This window comes from Pinus tabuliformis, chromosome X, assembly GCF_031772625.1.
Source record: "Pinus tabuliformis cultivar Carrire ecotype Pingquan chromosome X, CPIR1, whole genome shotgun sequence".
In the NCBI taxonomy this organism is placed as follows: Eukaryota; Viridiplantae; Streptophyta; class Pinopsida; order Pinales; family Pinaceae; genus Pinus; species Pinus tabuliformis.
This window is the reverse complement of record NC_142308.1, coordinates 1490829694-1490844229: the sequence shown is the minus strand read 5'-3', so window position 1 is coordinate 1490844229 and position 14536 is coordinate 1490829694. Positions and strand designations below refer to the sequence as shown.

At 36.8% G+C, this 14536-nt stretch overlaps 1 protein-coding gene across 1 annotated transcript; it reads left to right on the top strand.

Moving 5' to 3' along the window:
• The first annotated feature begins 4455 nt into the window (after positions 1-4455).
• On the top strand, positions 4456-5202 carry LOC149145649 (uncharacterized). Its single transcript, XM_089452519.1, has one exon. It carries the CDS (start codon positions 4456-4458, stop codon positions 5200-5202), a length of 747 nt encoding a protein of 248 aa, XP_089308645.1.
• Positions 5203-14536: the final 9334 nt, after the last annotated feature.

Below are 14536 nucleotides of genomic sequence, written 5' to 3'. Positions count from 1 at the left end.
TTATGTAGTGTTTACAGTTTATAGTTTCAGACTTTATATATTTATCTTATAGTAGGAATCATGACATTCAGACTTATATAGCTTTGTTTGCCAATATTAAACTCTTTCTATTTTGGTTGGCATATAATGCAGTTAGGTGGCCAACAGATTCGGTTTCCCATCGGGCAGGTTGAGGCCATCTAACAATATGATACTGGTATATAACCTGCCTTTGAAGAAAAGTACTGGAAAATGTCCTGCCAAGCTTACAAAAAAAACTAAGAAATATAAGACTTTTATTTTTTATTTTCCTATAATGTTAGAGTGATATTCAAAGAGTAGATACATACAAAATGTGTTAAAAAACAAGATTGACTTGATTATAACTAGTGTAAACCCATCTTAATTCTTTTAGGGATTTAATCCCTCGTAGTACATGATAAATTTAGAGTTAAGATAAATTTACACAACTTATATATCTATATGTCATTCCATAATGCTAAGCTATACATTGTTGAAAATTTTTAACATAGGAAGTTTATTAACCATTGGCTATAAAATGTAAATATGATAGCAATTTGTAATAAATTATAGTTGTGATTGATACATGGGAAGCCACTTATTGGGTCAAAGGACGCCTTTTACAACTTTAGAGACATATGTAATTTCTTCCATGTTCTAGTTGTTAATATTTTTTTAAAGTTTCAATTGTGCTATAGAATGTAAATATGATAGTGATTTATAATAATTATAGTTGTGATTAATACATGGGAAGCCACTTATTGAGCCGAAAGATGCCTTTTACAACTTGAGAGACATATGTAATTTCTTCCATGTTTTAGTTATTAATATCTTTTAAAGTTTCACTTGTCAACTTCATGTTGAATAGGGAAGAAAGTACACATGTCCCTCATGTTAGGTTGTAAAAAGCATCTTTCGACCCAATAAGTGATTTCTCATGTCTCAATCACAACTACAATTTATTACAAATCACTATCATATGTTGTAAAAAGCATCTTTCGACACAATGCCCCAATAAGTGATTTCTCATGTCTCAATCACAACTACAATTTATTAAAAATCACGATCATATATTGTAAAAAGCATCTTTCGACCCAATAACCCAATAAATAATTTCTCATGTCTCAATCACAACTTCAATTTATTACAAATCACTATAGTATTTACCTTCTATAAATGAAAGAAATATGTAAATATATATTACATAAATATATCAAAATATTAAAAAACATTTAATCTTAAATGTTAAGAAATTTTAAAAATTACGTTACTATAATTTTATTTCCATTTTAATGATAATATCATTGTTTTCCCTTTTTTTAAAAGAATTCCAAATAAGATAGACAAAGACCATCCAATATAGGTATTTTTTAATTGCTTATCATTGTTGAAATCCATTAACGTATAATTTTATATTTTCCATAGTTTTTAAAAATATTATTTCACTTTTTTTATAAATTTATAGCTAAATTATAAATTCAACTAAATAAAATATTTTTTTATTTATTCAAAATAAATATATATTTAATTTTTTTATAACAATTTAATAATAATAATAATTATCATTTAATTGGAAGGTTACATTCAAATTAGATATTAAATTGATGTATAATTTTTTTTATTTGTGAAATAAAGGATCTATCTCGCTCCAATCATTTGATTCATAAAGTCTAAAAAATATATAAATTTTATCTACTTAAATGATAATGATAATAATAATTAGCATCTACTAAAACTGATATAATCTATCTAATTTAAAATTTTATAACATTTTGTTTCAAAAAAAAAAATCACCCTATATATATTAGTGTAACGAGTTTTGGTGAGTGATCCAATTGATAATATATAATAATGAAAAATCATGATTTTCACGAAAAAAATTCTAGATGTTTACAAATTCTAAAATACTAATATATTAGATATCATTCTTTTGGGATTCAACTGCGTTAAGTAAGTCATTCATCTATGACCATTTCCATGAGAGGTAGTCGTAACTGACTAATTTTCTCATGATTTTTGAATAGTCCACTTAGCAAAGTGGGACTGAAACTAGTGAAATAAATCACATAGTGTCAATCATCACTTCCGTGGCTTGCACCCAGTAACCAGGACTTCCCGGGAGGTCACCCATCCCAGATCACCTCTGGCTCAAGTGCGCTTAACTGTGGATTTTTCCCCACAATCAAGCTCACTTAACTTGCTACCCCATTTGCAAAACCTTAGCAAGTATTGTGCCTCGTGAACCATTCAAGTAGAGTTCCCTTCACTCTTTTTGAATTAAGTATTTCACTAGTTTCAATCCCACTTCTTCACCCCTGTGAGCATCGCCCGATGCAATGAGTGCTAAGTGAACTATTCAAAAATCATGAGAAATTAGTCAGTTACGACTACCTCACATGGAAATGGTCATAGATAAATGACTTACTTAACGCAGTTGAATCCCAAAAAATGATATCTAATATAATGCACTGCGAAAACCCCCAATACTTAATACTAATATATTTTTATAATATTTGGAGCTGAGCGCGCGCCTCCCTGCGCGTTTCCCTGACCTAGCAGTCGACTGCTGGTCTTTTCTTTGCCGTGCAAGGCCTCTGGCCTCTGGCCTCTCCGAACCCTGCCACGGAGGGCCCTGTTGATCAGCCCGATGCAAATGCGTGTTTCCAGTCCGCTGCAGATGCGTTTTCCGCTTTAGTCAAATCTCTTCAGCCTTAGAGAACTTGTCCTGCGTTGTCCAAGTTTGTCAAGAAACTGGATGGGTTGCAAGAGGTTGACCTTCCTCCTACGTTACCATGAATGGCTGCTCTCTCTTTAGCTGAGCAGGGGCTCATCGGTCAATTCACCAGCCTATGGCCTTCCCCAAAAACTGTTCAACAATGGATCGAAAGAAACTGGGCAGACAAAGTTAATGGTAAAATCTCCATTCGTTTCTGTGGAAAAGGTTATTACACTTTCCACTTTGAATCTAAAGGACCTAATATTTAGAAATGGGTCGTACCTCATGGACTCTCGTGGTCTGTACCTGAACAAATGGACTCCAGATTTCGATCCTGAGCTGGATGTCCCTAATGCTGTTCCAGTCTGGGTTCGTCTTCCGCATCTCCTGCTCCATTGCTGGGGAGATGACTCGGTTCAAGCCATCGGCAATGCTATTGGAAAATACATTGATCGGTGTGAGCCCAAGGATAATAAGCAAGCATGTGTGCGGATATGTGTTGAAGTTGATCTCGGCAAGGGTCTTCCAGAAGCAATCAAACTAAAAGTGGACGATTGGATGCATATTCAGCAACTGGACTACGAACAAATTCCTTTCAAATGCAAGGTATGTCACGAATACGGCCATTTTTCCAATAGCTGTTCTAAAATTGTTAATGTTGAACCTGCTCAATCAGAAGAACAATGGGAAACTGTAAAGAAAAAGAAGACTGCCTCTAGCTTGAAAGAAAACTTTGAAGAGGCTCCTCCCAAAATTGCCCCTCCCAAGCCTAATTCCCCTTCAGCTCCGCCCAAAGGCTCCTCCTCGGATGTCCCTTCTCCCTCCTCTCCTCTTGGTCCACCCATCTTCCCCACCTCGGGGCCATCCACTGGTTCTCCCATGATCTCTTCATACCCCTTTGGCGCCCTCTCTCTCCCTGATAATGACCCCCCTGACCCCCCTTGAAAATGACCCCCCCATCCTTTTTTCTCTTTCTCAATCCTCCCCCTCCCATTCAATCGCCCCGCCCCCCGAGCTACTAGAAGCTCCTCGAAAGAGCATGGAAGCAATCAAGAATCTCAAAAAAAAGGACCTGGTAGGAAATCAAGTAAACAACAAAGGAACAAAAACGCTCAAAAAGACATTGCCATGGGAACTCAAAATCCCATAGAAACTTATATATTGGGGCAAAATAGCAATGAAACAACACATAAGGAGCAAGGGGGACGCGTATCCCTCTGAAACCCAAATACTCAATGATGAAAGTCATATCATGGAACTGTAGGGGACTAGGGTACCCCTCAAAAATTGCTGCCCTGAAAGATCTCACAACTCATGAGAAGCCAGGAATTGTAATGATTCAGGAAACAAAGCAAAGATTGCAAGAGATGACAAGAATTATAGAACATATCAGGCATTATGAGGGACAAATATGTGAAGCAAGAGGAGCTTCTGGCAGTATCACCACAATGTGGAACAAAAATACTTGGAAATGCACATCCAAAACTATCAATCCATATTGGATCAAAGTCACACTAGAAAAACAAGCATAGGATAAGCAAATAGTCATTTATAACATTTATGCTCCGAACCATTTCAAAGATAAAGATCAGTGCTGGGCCACACTACAAGAAGACATCCAAACTGAAGATAATAGAAATATCATCTTTGGGGAAGACCTAAATCTTATATTACACTCCAATGAAAAAAGAGGAGGCATTTTTACACATGATCCTTATAGAGCAAAGCTGGAAAACATCATGCAAGAGTACGATTTAGTAGATATCATCCCAAAAAATCGGAGGTACACTTGGAACAACCGTAGGCTGGGTAGAGATAACATTCTGGAGCGCCTTGACAGAATTTTGGTAAATACTTCTCTCCTCTCTAAGTTTTCCACTGCTCATGCTGATATTCTGCCTTATTCAGCCTCCGATCACTACCCCATTAGCATTGTTCTTGAAGCACATTGTCCTTTGGGGCCGTTGCCTTTAAAATACAATTCTATTTGGCGTAGCAATCCTATTGTGGATCAGATTGTCCAGACAGCCTGGCATCATCATATAGAAGGACCATCGGGATTCATTTGGGAATGCAAGCTGAAGAATACAAAACACGCCCTGAAGGAATGGGTGAAGCAGCATTACAAAGAACCAGAAAATGTCAAAGTTGAGCTAAAAAATAAATTGAAAGAAACTCACAGGAAAATAGAGGAAAATGGGTTGTCCCAAGAGGATAAAGCATTAGAAAGTGATATATATTATCAGTTGTACCGGGTTAATAGAGAAGAAGAGCAGAAATGGAGAATTAAGTCAAGACAGCTTTGGCTTCATGGAGGAGACAAAAATACAACTTTCTTCCGTAAGCAAGCAATTGTCCAGAAAGTCAGAAATAATGTCACCATGATCAACGATGAGGAAGGCTGCCCTCAAAAAACCCAAGAAGCTATCAAGAAAACTGCCTCAGCCTATTACAACACTCTCCTAACTAAGACAAATGAAACATAGGACTATTCAGACCTCCTACGGCATATGCCCAAAGGAATCAATGAGGATATTAATGCAGATTTGACTAAGGAGATCAATGAAGAAGAAATACATGATGCCATCTGGGTTGTCCAGCCAGATAAAGTCCCGGGTCTAGATGGCTTTCCTATTTGTTTCTATAGAACATACTGTGGAATAATAAAAAAGATCTTGTCAAAATGCTAAGATGGGTCCAACGTAAATGCAAAATTGGAGGATTCACTAATGCCACCCATCTTGCCCTTATCCATAAAGAAAATTGACCTTTGACTTTCTCACGCTTTCGCCCAATATCCTTGTGTAACTCATCATATAAAATTTTGACAAAAATCTTGGCTACTCGCCTAAAACCTATCCTCCCCACTCTCATATCTGAAAATCAAGGGGGTTTTTTTGCCAATAGGCAAATTTCGGACTCCATCCTTCTTGTCCAAGAGGCCATTCACTCCAGTCAAACCCGAAATGAGAAAGGCTTCATCTTAAAGTTAGACTTAGCCAATGCCTTTGACCGTGTCAGACATTCCTTCCTGTTTGTTGTGCTTGAAAAAATGGGATTTGCCACATCCTTTATTAGCCTTATCAAAGCCTGCATTACAGGACCTTGGATCTCCCCTCTTCTAAATGGCAGTTCCAATCCTCTCGAGGCCTTAGACAAGGCTGCCCTCTCTCACCTTATCTCTTTATATTAATGGATGAGTCTTTTAGTAGAGCTCTAGATTACAATCGTCGCATGGGCCTCATCACCGGGATCAAATTTGACAATGGAGTCAAAAACATCAATCACTCTCAATTTGCCGACGATACTCTTCTAATGGGGGGAGCTTCAAACATCATAGCCCGTCATTTTAAAACCCTCCTAGACAAATACATGAGCTACTCTGGAGGTCTGATAAATTATCTTAAGAGTTGTATTTATGTGTGGAACACTTCGACACATGTTCTCCATAGGATTGCTTGTACTCTTGGGGTTCCTTGTAAGCTTAATTGGGAGCAATTTACTTATTTGGGCATGCCTGTAAGTGCCGACAACTTGAAAGTTATAGCCTGGGAAGTTATTAATGACAAAATGAAAAGGAAGATACAGCATTGGGGCACTTCTTGGCTTAACCCTGCAGGGCGCATAATTCTTCTGAAAGCAGGCCTCTCCTCCCTGCCCTTGTACTGCTTTACACTTTTACAAGCCCCCGCTAACTTCCATTTTAAAATGGATGCTCTCCTTCATCATTTTCTTTGGCAAGGAGGGAGAAATGAAAAAAAAAATACAACTTGGTAAGCTGGAAGCAGGTCACTCAGCCGTGTGAGAATGGAGGGCTGGGAATCAGATCATCTAAATTCCTAATCCTCGCCTTTGCTGGCAAGCTAGTTTGGAGACTCATAACTGGAAGGAATGCTTGGTGGAAAACTGTTCTTGAAAAAAATACCTCAGCCACCAAAGGCACTAGCTTTTGGATCATGAGCTCCCCAACAGAGCATGCTCTAAAATCTGGAGGATGTGTAAGAAAGCTATACCTTTTCTTGACCAAAACACTTCCAAAGTGCCCAAAGGAGGCAGCTACATAAGAATTGGAGAAGACAAAATAATGGGGCAACAGCCCATATGCCAATGGCCTGGTACTCAGCATATTCTAGCTCTTTTCAGCAGTGCAAGTATTCAAACTCTGGCCCAGATCTCTCAATGGGAAGCCCACTCCCATACCTGGAAAGGTTGGAGTTTCCCTCATATACCAGCAGATGTAGAAATTAGTCTCGACAACCTAAAAACGTATCTTCATGGTATAGCGCCCTCCAAACGCTACCTTGCTGATGAATTTCGATGGGATCCTTCAGGCACTATCTACACTATTAAGGCTGCTTATCATCAGATCTGCATCAACGAATATCCCATGGAAATCTGGGCACATTGGAGACTTGTTTGGAAGGCAGAAACTCTCCCAAAAATCAAATTCTTCTTATGGATCCTATTAAGAGGGAAAGTCCTCACTACTGAGAACCTCAGAAAGCGAGGAATAATTGGACGATCTTGCTGTCCAAACTGCCAAAATGAAGAAGAGACAATCCAGCATCTATTTATAGATTGCTCATTTGCTTCAACCTGCTGGAAGGAAGCCTTTCGGAGTCACAATCCCCCCTGGGTGCCTGGCACTAGTATATTTGAAGTGTTGCACATATGGAAAAAGAGCTACCCGTGGGGAAGAAAAGCAAACAATACAGCTCGAAGGGTCTAGAATGCCCTGCCCTGTACACTTCTCTGGAACATCTGGCTAGCAAGAAACAGAATGATCTTCAAAGGCACAGAAACTAATGTTAGAAAGCTCTACAACAAAGCTTGGAATCTCAACTTGGAAACTCTATCCACAAAATGTCATGGGAATCTGAAGGTGCTGGACCTAACAGTCGAAGAAAGGAATTACATAGGGCATATTCTGGACAGAAGCAACATAGAACAAAAAAGGTGTGATCCCAATAGCAGAGACAGCCCCAGATGTAGCTGGAAAATCAGGATGAAAGATGAAGAATTTGCTCGGTGGCTCAGGAATAGCAATACTCATTATCTTTTTTTGATTGAGCCTCCAAATCCAACCCAAGAATGGCTGGGGCTGGAGGTCTTATTTGCAACGGTAATGGAGATGTGTTAACTGAATATGAATGGGGTCTGGGCCATGCTTCAAACAAGAGGGCTGAAGCTTTCGCCCTCCTTCAAGGTTTGCTCCAACTTCAGAAACTTGGTATATCCAAGTCTATTATAATTAGAGACTCTGCCATTATCATTGGTCTGATGATAAGCAACAGAAAAGCCCAAAATCTGAGTCTGCAGAAAATCATTGAGCGATGCCATTCTCTGGACCAGCAAATGAAGGCAATCTTTATTACCATGTCCTTCGATCTCTTAAAAGAACTGCAGATATATTGGCAAATAAAGCTTGCTCACACCCTGTTGGTAACCTTCGGTGCAATGGCACTGACCATTACTTTTTCTTGCCATGATCAGGCTATATCCTCTTTGTAGATTCACCCCACAGCAGATCACTGTTCGTGGTTTCCTAAGCTCTTTGCCCTGCCTCTCTGCGAAGAATCAAATCTCTGCCTCCTGTCCAATGGCATTGGCCACCACAGATTTAACCTCTTCAACACCAAACTCTGACTCTCTCTAGATCGCCCTTTCAAATCCCTCAAAGCTCTGCGTTCTCAGCGGTTCCAACATTTCGTGCTCAATCGATTGTTCTCCTACTCCTGTTGACCTCTTCCTATCCGGTGTGCCATGATCAACACTTGTCCTTTCCCGGTACTACTGAGGCATGAAAATTGTTTTTCCACCTTGTGCGATTCTCTTCAATCCTCTCCTTATATATGCATAGGATCTGCTACAGGGTGGTAGAGGTATGACCTGATCTTGGGTAGTGGGGAGGAGAAATCTTCTCCTTGTCGGTTATGTTTCTCTATCATGGTGTGCCTTGCATGTTAGGGTCGCGCACATCCAACCTTTGGCAAATTGGGGACTCATCACCATTATGAGGGAAAGTTGGACCATGTTCACAACTCTTTTACATTTTTTGCAATATAGAAGTGGGTCAATGTTCTTTATTCTATTCTTGCACAATACTGCATTAGGGTTGGTCTTCAATTCGGTCATGGTTCTACCTACCTCAACACTCCAAGGAATTGATTCTGTAGGTATCTCATTCAATTGTCCTATCTTGGTTTGTGGTGTATGGTATCCTGGAAGTTTTTCTGTATGGTTTTAGTGTTATTTTTTCTTACTATTTAGGAGGGAAACTTGGGGTTGTGTTATTTCATTATTTTGGTCTTTGTCCCTATCAGCCTAAGTTTGTGTTTTTTGGCCAATCAAAGTTTGTATTTCGTCACCGTCCTTAGTCTCTAGTTTTTGACCTTGTGCAGTTTCCTTATATCTATGTCGCATATTCTTGGTGGGGTTTTCAAAGGTTTCGATATGTACTCTATCTTTCTTATAGCTTACCATTTCTTGTCCATGGGTTCCATTTGAGTCACATCGGGGATGACATGCTTTTACTCTGGATGAGGATCAAAACATATGCGTATTACTATTACACTGGTTGAGGGTCCAAAACTCCGAGTATTACTCTATCAACATTCTATCACTTTTATAGCTTGGGATTTCTTATTTATGGATTCCAATCATGGAAATTGGGGACGATGTGCTTCTACTTATGTTGAGGGTCCAAAAATATGGGTATTTTCCATTTTTTATTTGTATTGGCTAGGCATTTGTGTTCCATCCACTTCTCTCTATAACCATAGCTCCTTGATAGAGAATGGAAAATCATAGAGGGGGTGCTAGTAGCTCTACTTCTCAACATAGAAAGTTTTTTGGTTGAAATTCAATTGCAGCCTATTTTGATTTGATCCGTATGGAGGTTCAAAAGGAAATTATTCACTTTGAATCTAGGGAGTTTGATGATAGAAATCAAATGGATTCAAATGAATTCTCCTCCTTGGGGAATTCAGAAAGAGGAGACTGGATTTTCTACACTCCCTTGATGTGCATGAACAAATGTATACCCTATTCCGTTTGGTTCTCATAGATAAGAAAGTGAAAAATTATAAAATATTTGTAGTACAAGAGGATATCAAGAGTCTTCTTCGGAATGTTCGTTTCTTCCTGAATGATGTAGTCTCACGTTTGCGAAGGGTTGAGAAGTATATACTGATTCTGACTCTGAGGAGCTCACGAAGCCTCATGTTTTTGTCATTGTTCCACCAATTAGCACTTCTCCACTTTCACCAGTTATCATATCCAACTGATGGGCTTAGATTGTGCAGTTTTTTGTTTTCCTTAAAATGCAATAACATTTTGTTCCATGGATCTTGTGAAGGTATTGTTAAGGATTTTTGTGCTTTTCTACAATGGCACATAATTACCTCTCTTATCTACAAGAGGCAATGACAATCTATTTGCTATGAACCTTAGTTTGTGTTTTTCTTGCAAAGAGGTGGTGTCTAATGCTCTTACAGCATGTGGTGGCATTCTATTTGTTGTGACACTTCTGTCTGAGGTGTTCGTTTTATTCTATGGCTCTCAAAGAAAGAGGGTGGTGTCTGTGGCTTAATTTCTCCAATATTTTTCTACTAGAGGTGTTTTTTATTTTGTGACTTTGCTTTTACAGAGCTTCAATTTCCTTAATATAAGTTGGAGGTGTTAGTTTTACTATTGGCCAATGGATCTTAATGGATGTAAATTTTGGATCTATTGTTATTTAGTCTTCATGCTTACTTTGTCATACCTAGTTGGAGCTTTATACTCTCAAGTCAACCTTTTTGGAAGACATATGTTATCAATGTAAAACTTATCTTTATTAATAGAAATCTTTTGTATTGACTTAAAAAAAACAATATATTGACAATATAAAATGATTATTTAACATATTAACAATGTATAAAATTAATATATTAATAAGTTTTGGTAAAACAACTATTGTAATATATTAATAATATTAAAACCTAATAATCTTTTTGATTTTAGGTTTTAAGTTTTAATATAATAAATAATAAAATATATTTGGATTTAATATTGTTAATATAATACTATTAATAAAATATTAGATTTTAGCATTAGATTTAATATATGGTTTTAATGTGTTATTGTGGTTTTAATGTTAATATTAAGTTTAACATTATGTTTTGATGTTATTATTAGGTTTTGATGTTACAGTAGGTTTAACATATGGTTTTAATGTTCATATTAAATAATTGTAATGTTAACATTGTTAATATAAACAAATCATTGGTTTTAATATTAGGGCTTATAATATTGGGTTTAACATCAGGGCTTATAATATAGGGTTTATAATATTCAAACATAATCAAATAATCTCAACTATTGGTGAAACATAGTAAATCATAATGGTTAATCAAGGCCTTTATGGTCAACCACGATTTGTCATGCCCAATAATGATTAATAATCAACCATGGTCAACCATAATCTACAATGTTATTTATCATATTATTGGTCCATTGGGTTTATTAATCCCTTGGTTTTATAGTATCAAAAATCCCTTCGGTTTATTAATATTTTGGGCTTATAATATTAATCCCTAACATGTATAATAATATATTAGGGTTTATAATCTTAGTCCCTTGGGTTTATTAATCCCTTGGTTTTATTAATCTCAATGATGATTAATCCCTTGGTTTTATTAGGTTTATTAATCTCAATGATGATTAATGATTAACCAAGATCAACCATAATTTGCAATGTCTTTTATAATATTATTAGTCCCTTAGGTTTATTAATCCCTTGGTTTTATAATAACAATAATCCCTTAGGTTTATAACATTAATCCCCAATATGTATAATAATATATTAGAGTTTATAATCTTAAAGTCTATAATATTAATCTTAGGTTTAATATATTAATCTTAGGATTTATAACATTAATCAAAGGGTATACAATCCCTTTGGGTTATAATATTAATCTTACTCTTTAATATTAACCCCTTTGGGTTTATATATATATGATTATAATATATTGCTTATTATTATATTATTATATTACTTATACTATTATTATATAAGTAATATATTATAATAATTATAAGTTTGAGAGAAAGAGTGCCTATTCTAAAATGCAACCAGATTAATGATAAATTTGTTGAATTTATTGAGAAATACCATGAATAAGTTATTAGAATCTATTGAAATTATTGAAAGTTATAACACAGAATACTAAAAAGTATTCGTATAATTTGAAAAATCTATTGACGATATATATATGTTACAATGATACCCATATTCAAAAACTAATATTATAAACCCTAATATTTATTACATTGTAGTAAATAACTATAAGATTAATTCATTGTAATAAATTTTGGTATATATAAAAAGAGAGAGAGATAAATAGGTATTATTAATAATAACTAAATGTTATTATTATGTTACATGATAGTTTGAAACATAATTGTTAATATTATATTAAAATATAATATAATGTTAATATAATAATCACAAATATATAATATACAATAATATGGTTGCTAATATTTATATAGTTATTAATAATAAGAAATAGTTAGCATTTGACAAGATATGTTGAAAATGGAAACAAGAAAACCTTGATTTAATTTTCCCTTGAATTAAATAAGAAGAAAATTGTAATTTGGCATCACAAGACAACAAGAATGAAGTAATTAAGTTAATTTCTCTTAGTTGACTTAGTTAATTCGATTTGAGGGCCTAACTTAAGTCATGTAGAGTGGTTCCTAAATTTTAGGAGCCTAGGTTGAGTTTAATTTGAGTTGTAATAGTTTAATTCAGTTAAACTGAGTTAATTTCAGTTAAACTAGTTCCAACTGTTGGAGGAACTAGTAGGAGGTCTAGCAGTGGGGTGTAGCTTCATGTGTTCAACCATTTAACTAATAAATCAACCATAATTAACTCATGCATGCATGAAATTCGAGTTACCCAGTTGAGATTGGAGTTCAAGGGAAGTGTACTATCAGTTGTATAATTTTTCGAGTTGTATAGGTGGTGCATGTAGTCAGAGAAGGGCCTATAGGGATTGCACAATTCAGGATGGGGATTTCCCTAATTAATAGGGGGCTAATTCCTTGAGAAACAATGTAAGGAAATAGGAGCTTGGTAGGCAGTAGAATTGGTTAAGTATTGGCCAAAGTCAACTTGTGAGGTAGTGAGATAGATTGTACTTGTGCAGAGATTGTTCAAGTTGAACAAGCATTGTATTTTCTTCTCTATTTTTCTGATCTAATGCAATATACAGATAGGAAGGGGTTTTGAGCAGCATTCTTTCCCTTAGATAAATATTTGAGCATATGTGGTTGAATCTTTCCTCATGTTTTTTTATTTCTCGATCAATTAATTATTTTCACTGATGAGTAGAGTAGATTCAAGTCTTTTGTTTTAGCAAATTACATAAGCAACTTGAATCTACAAGGAATTTCTACATGGTATCATAGCAGGAATCACAATAGAAGAGAAGAGTTAGAGTTTGTCTTTGCAGTATCATTCTTCAGAGCCAACAAGATGTCGTTCTATGGATTGAGACTCGAGTATGCCCTTGAGGGTAGCTCGAATTATATTCCTTGGAAGGACTAGTTGGAGGTAGTGTTGGAAGATAATGGGCTAAAGGAATTCATAGACAATGATATTCCTAATCCTCCGACAACTGATGCTCATGATCTGGCAGAGTGGAAGAAATGTGTGGAAAATGCGAGGAGGATCATACTAGAAGGAGTTTGAGATCATATTGTCTCGAATCTCCACGAGAAGAATACCCCATATGCAATGTGGCAAGACTTGATAGACTTTTTTTCAGAATAGCAGTGACCACAAGAAGCTAGCACTAAAGGATAAGATTTGGAAGATCAAGATGGAGAAGGGCGACAGAATACCATAGTACCTGAGCAGGTTCGCCCAATGTCGGGATGAACTTGGGAGTGTTGGTATTACAGTTGTTGAAGATGATCTGGTAAGCGTATCACTTCTAGGCCTTCCCAAAAGATGGAAAAACTACCAGGATTTAGTAAATGGGAGGGAGAAGCTACCAAATTGAGAGAGATGGTGGTCTGACTTGGTGCAAAAAGATATAAGGCGGAACACCAAAGGTGGAACCTCATCCAAGCATGATGATGAGGAGAATTGTGCCTTGGCTAGAAAGGCGAAGAAAGGGAAAGGGAAGAAATCCTAATCCAAATGGGATTCTAGTCAAGGTGACAAGAAGAAAGACTTGTCGAAGATAAAATGTTTTCACTGTCATGAGCTGGGACATTATGCCACAAAGTGTCCGCACAAGAAGGTCGGCAAGAAGCCCTCGGGAGGAGTGGCAGGTGAAGCTCTAGCTTCACAATTCGAGTTGGATTTCACACTTATTACATACATGGTGACATCGATTATGGGTAGTGTGTGGTATCTCGATAGTGGAGCCTCATTCCATATGACAGTGATCCGAATCGGATCCATAGAAGACTGTCAAGAACCATGACTGTATCAGGTCGAACAAATCGCTAAAGAAATCCAAAACAACAATCAAAAACTCCCTAAACCAGTGGCAATGGCAGCTAGCATGGAACGACAAGGACCTCAGTCAAAGCGCGTTGATCGAGGCCCATGGAGACTGTGCGGGAGGTCAAAGTAGGTCCTGGGAGCCCCGGATCAGGAAACGGAGGTGGATTTTGATGCGCGATTAGTGCCTATCACTAATCGCGCGTCGTTGGGAAAACAGGGCCGAAATGGAGGAAGCCCGAGCACTCGGTCGTGTTGGGAACTAGAGGACCACGAGCAGAGAAGGAAAAAGCGCTAAACGTTCAAGGTGGGAACCG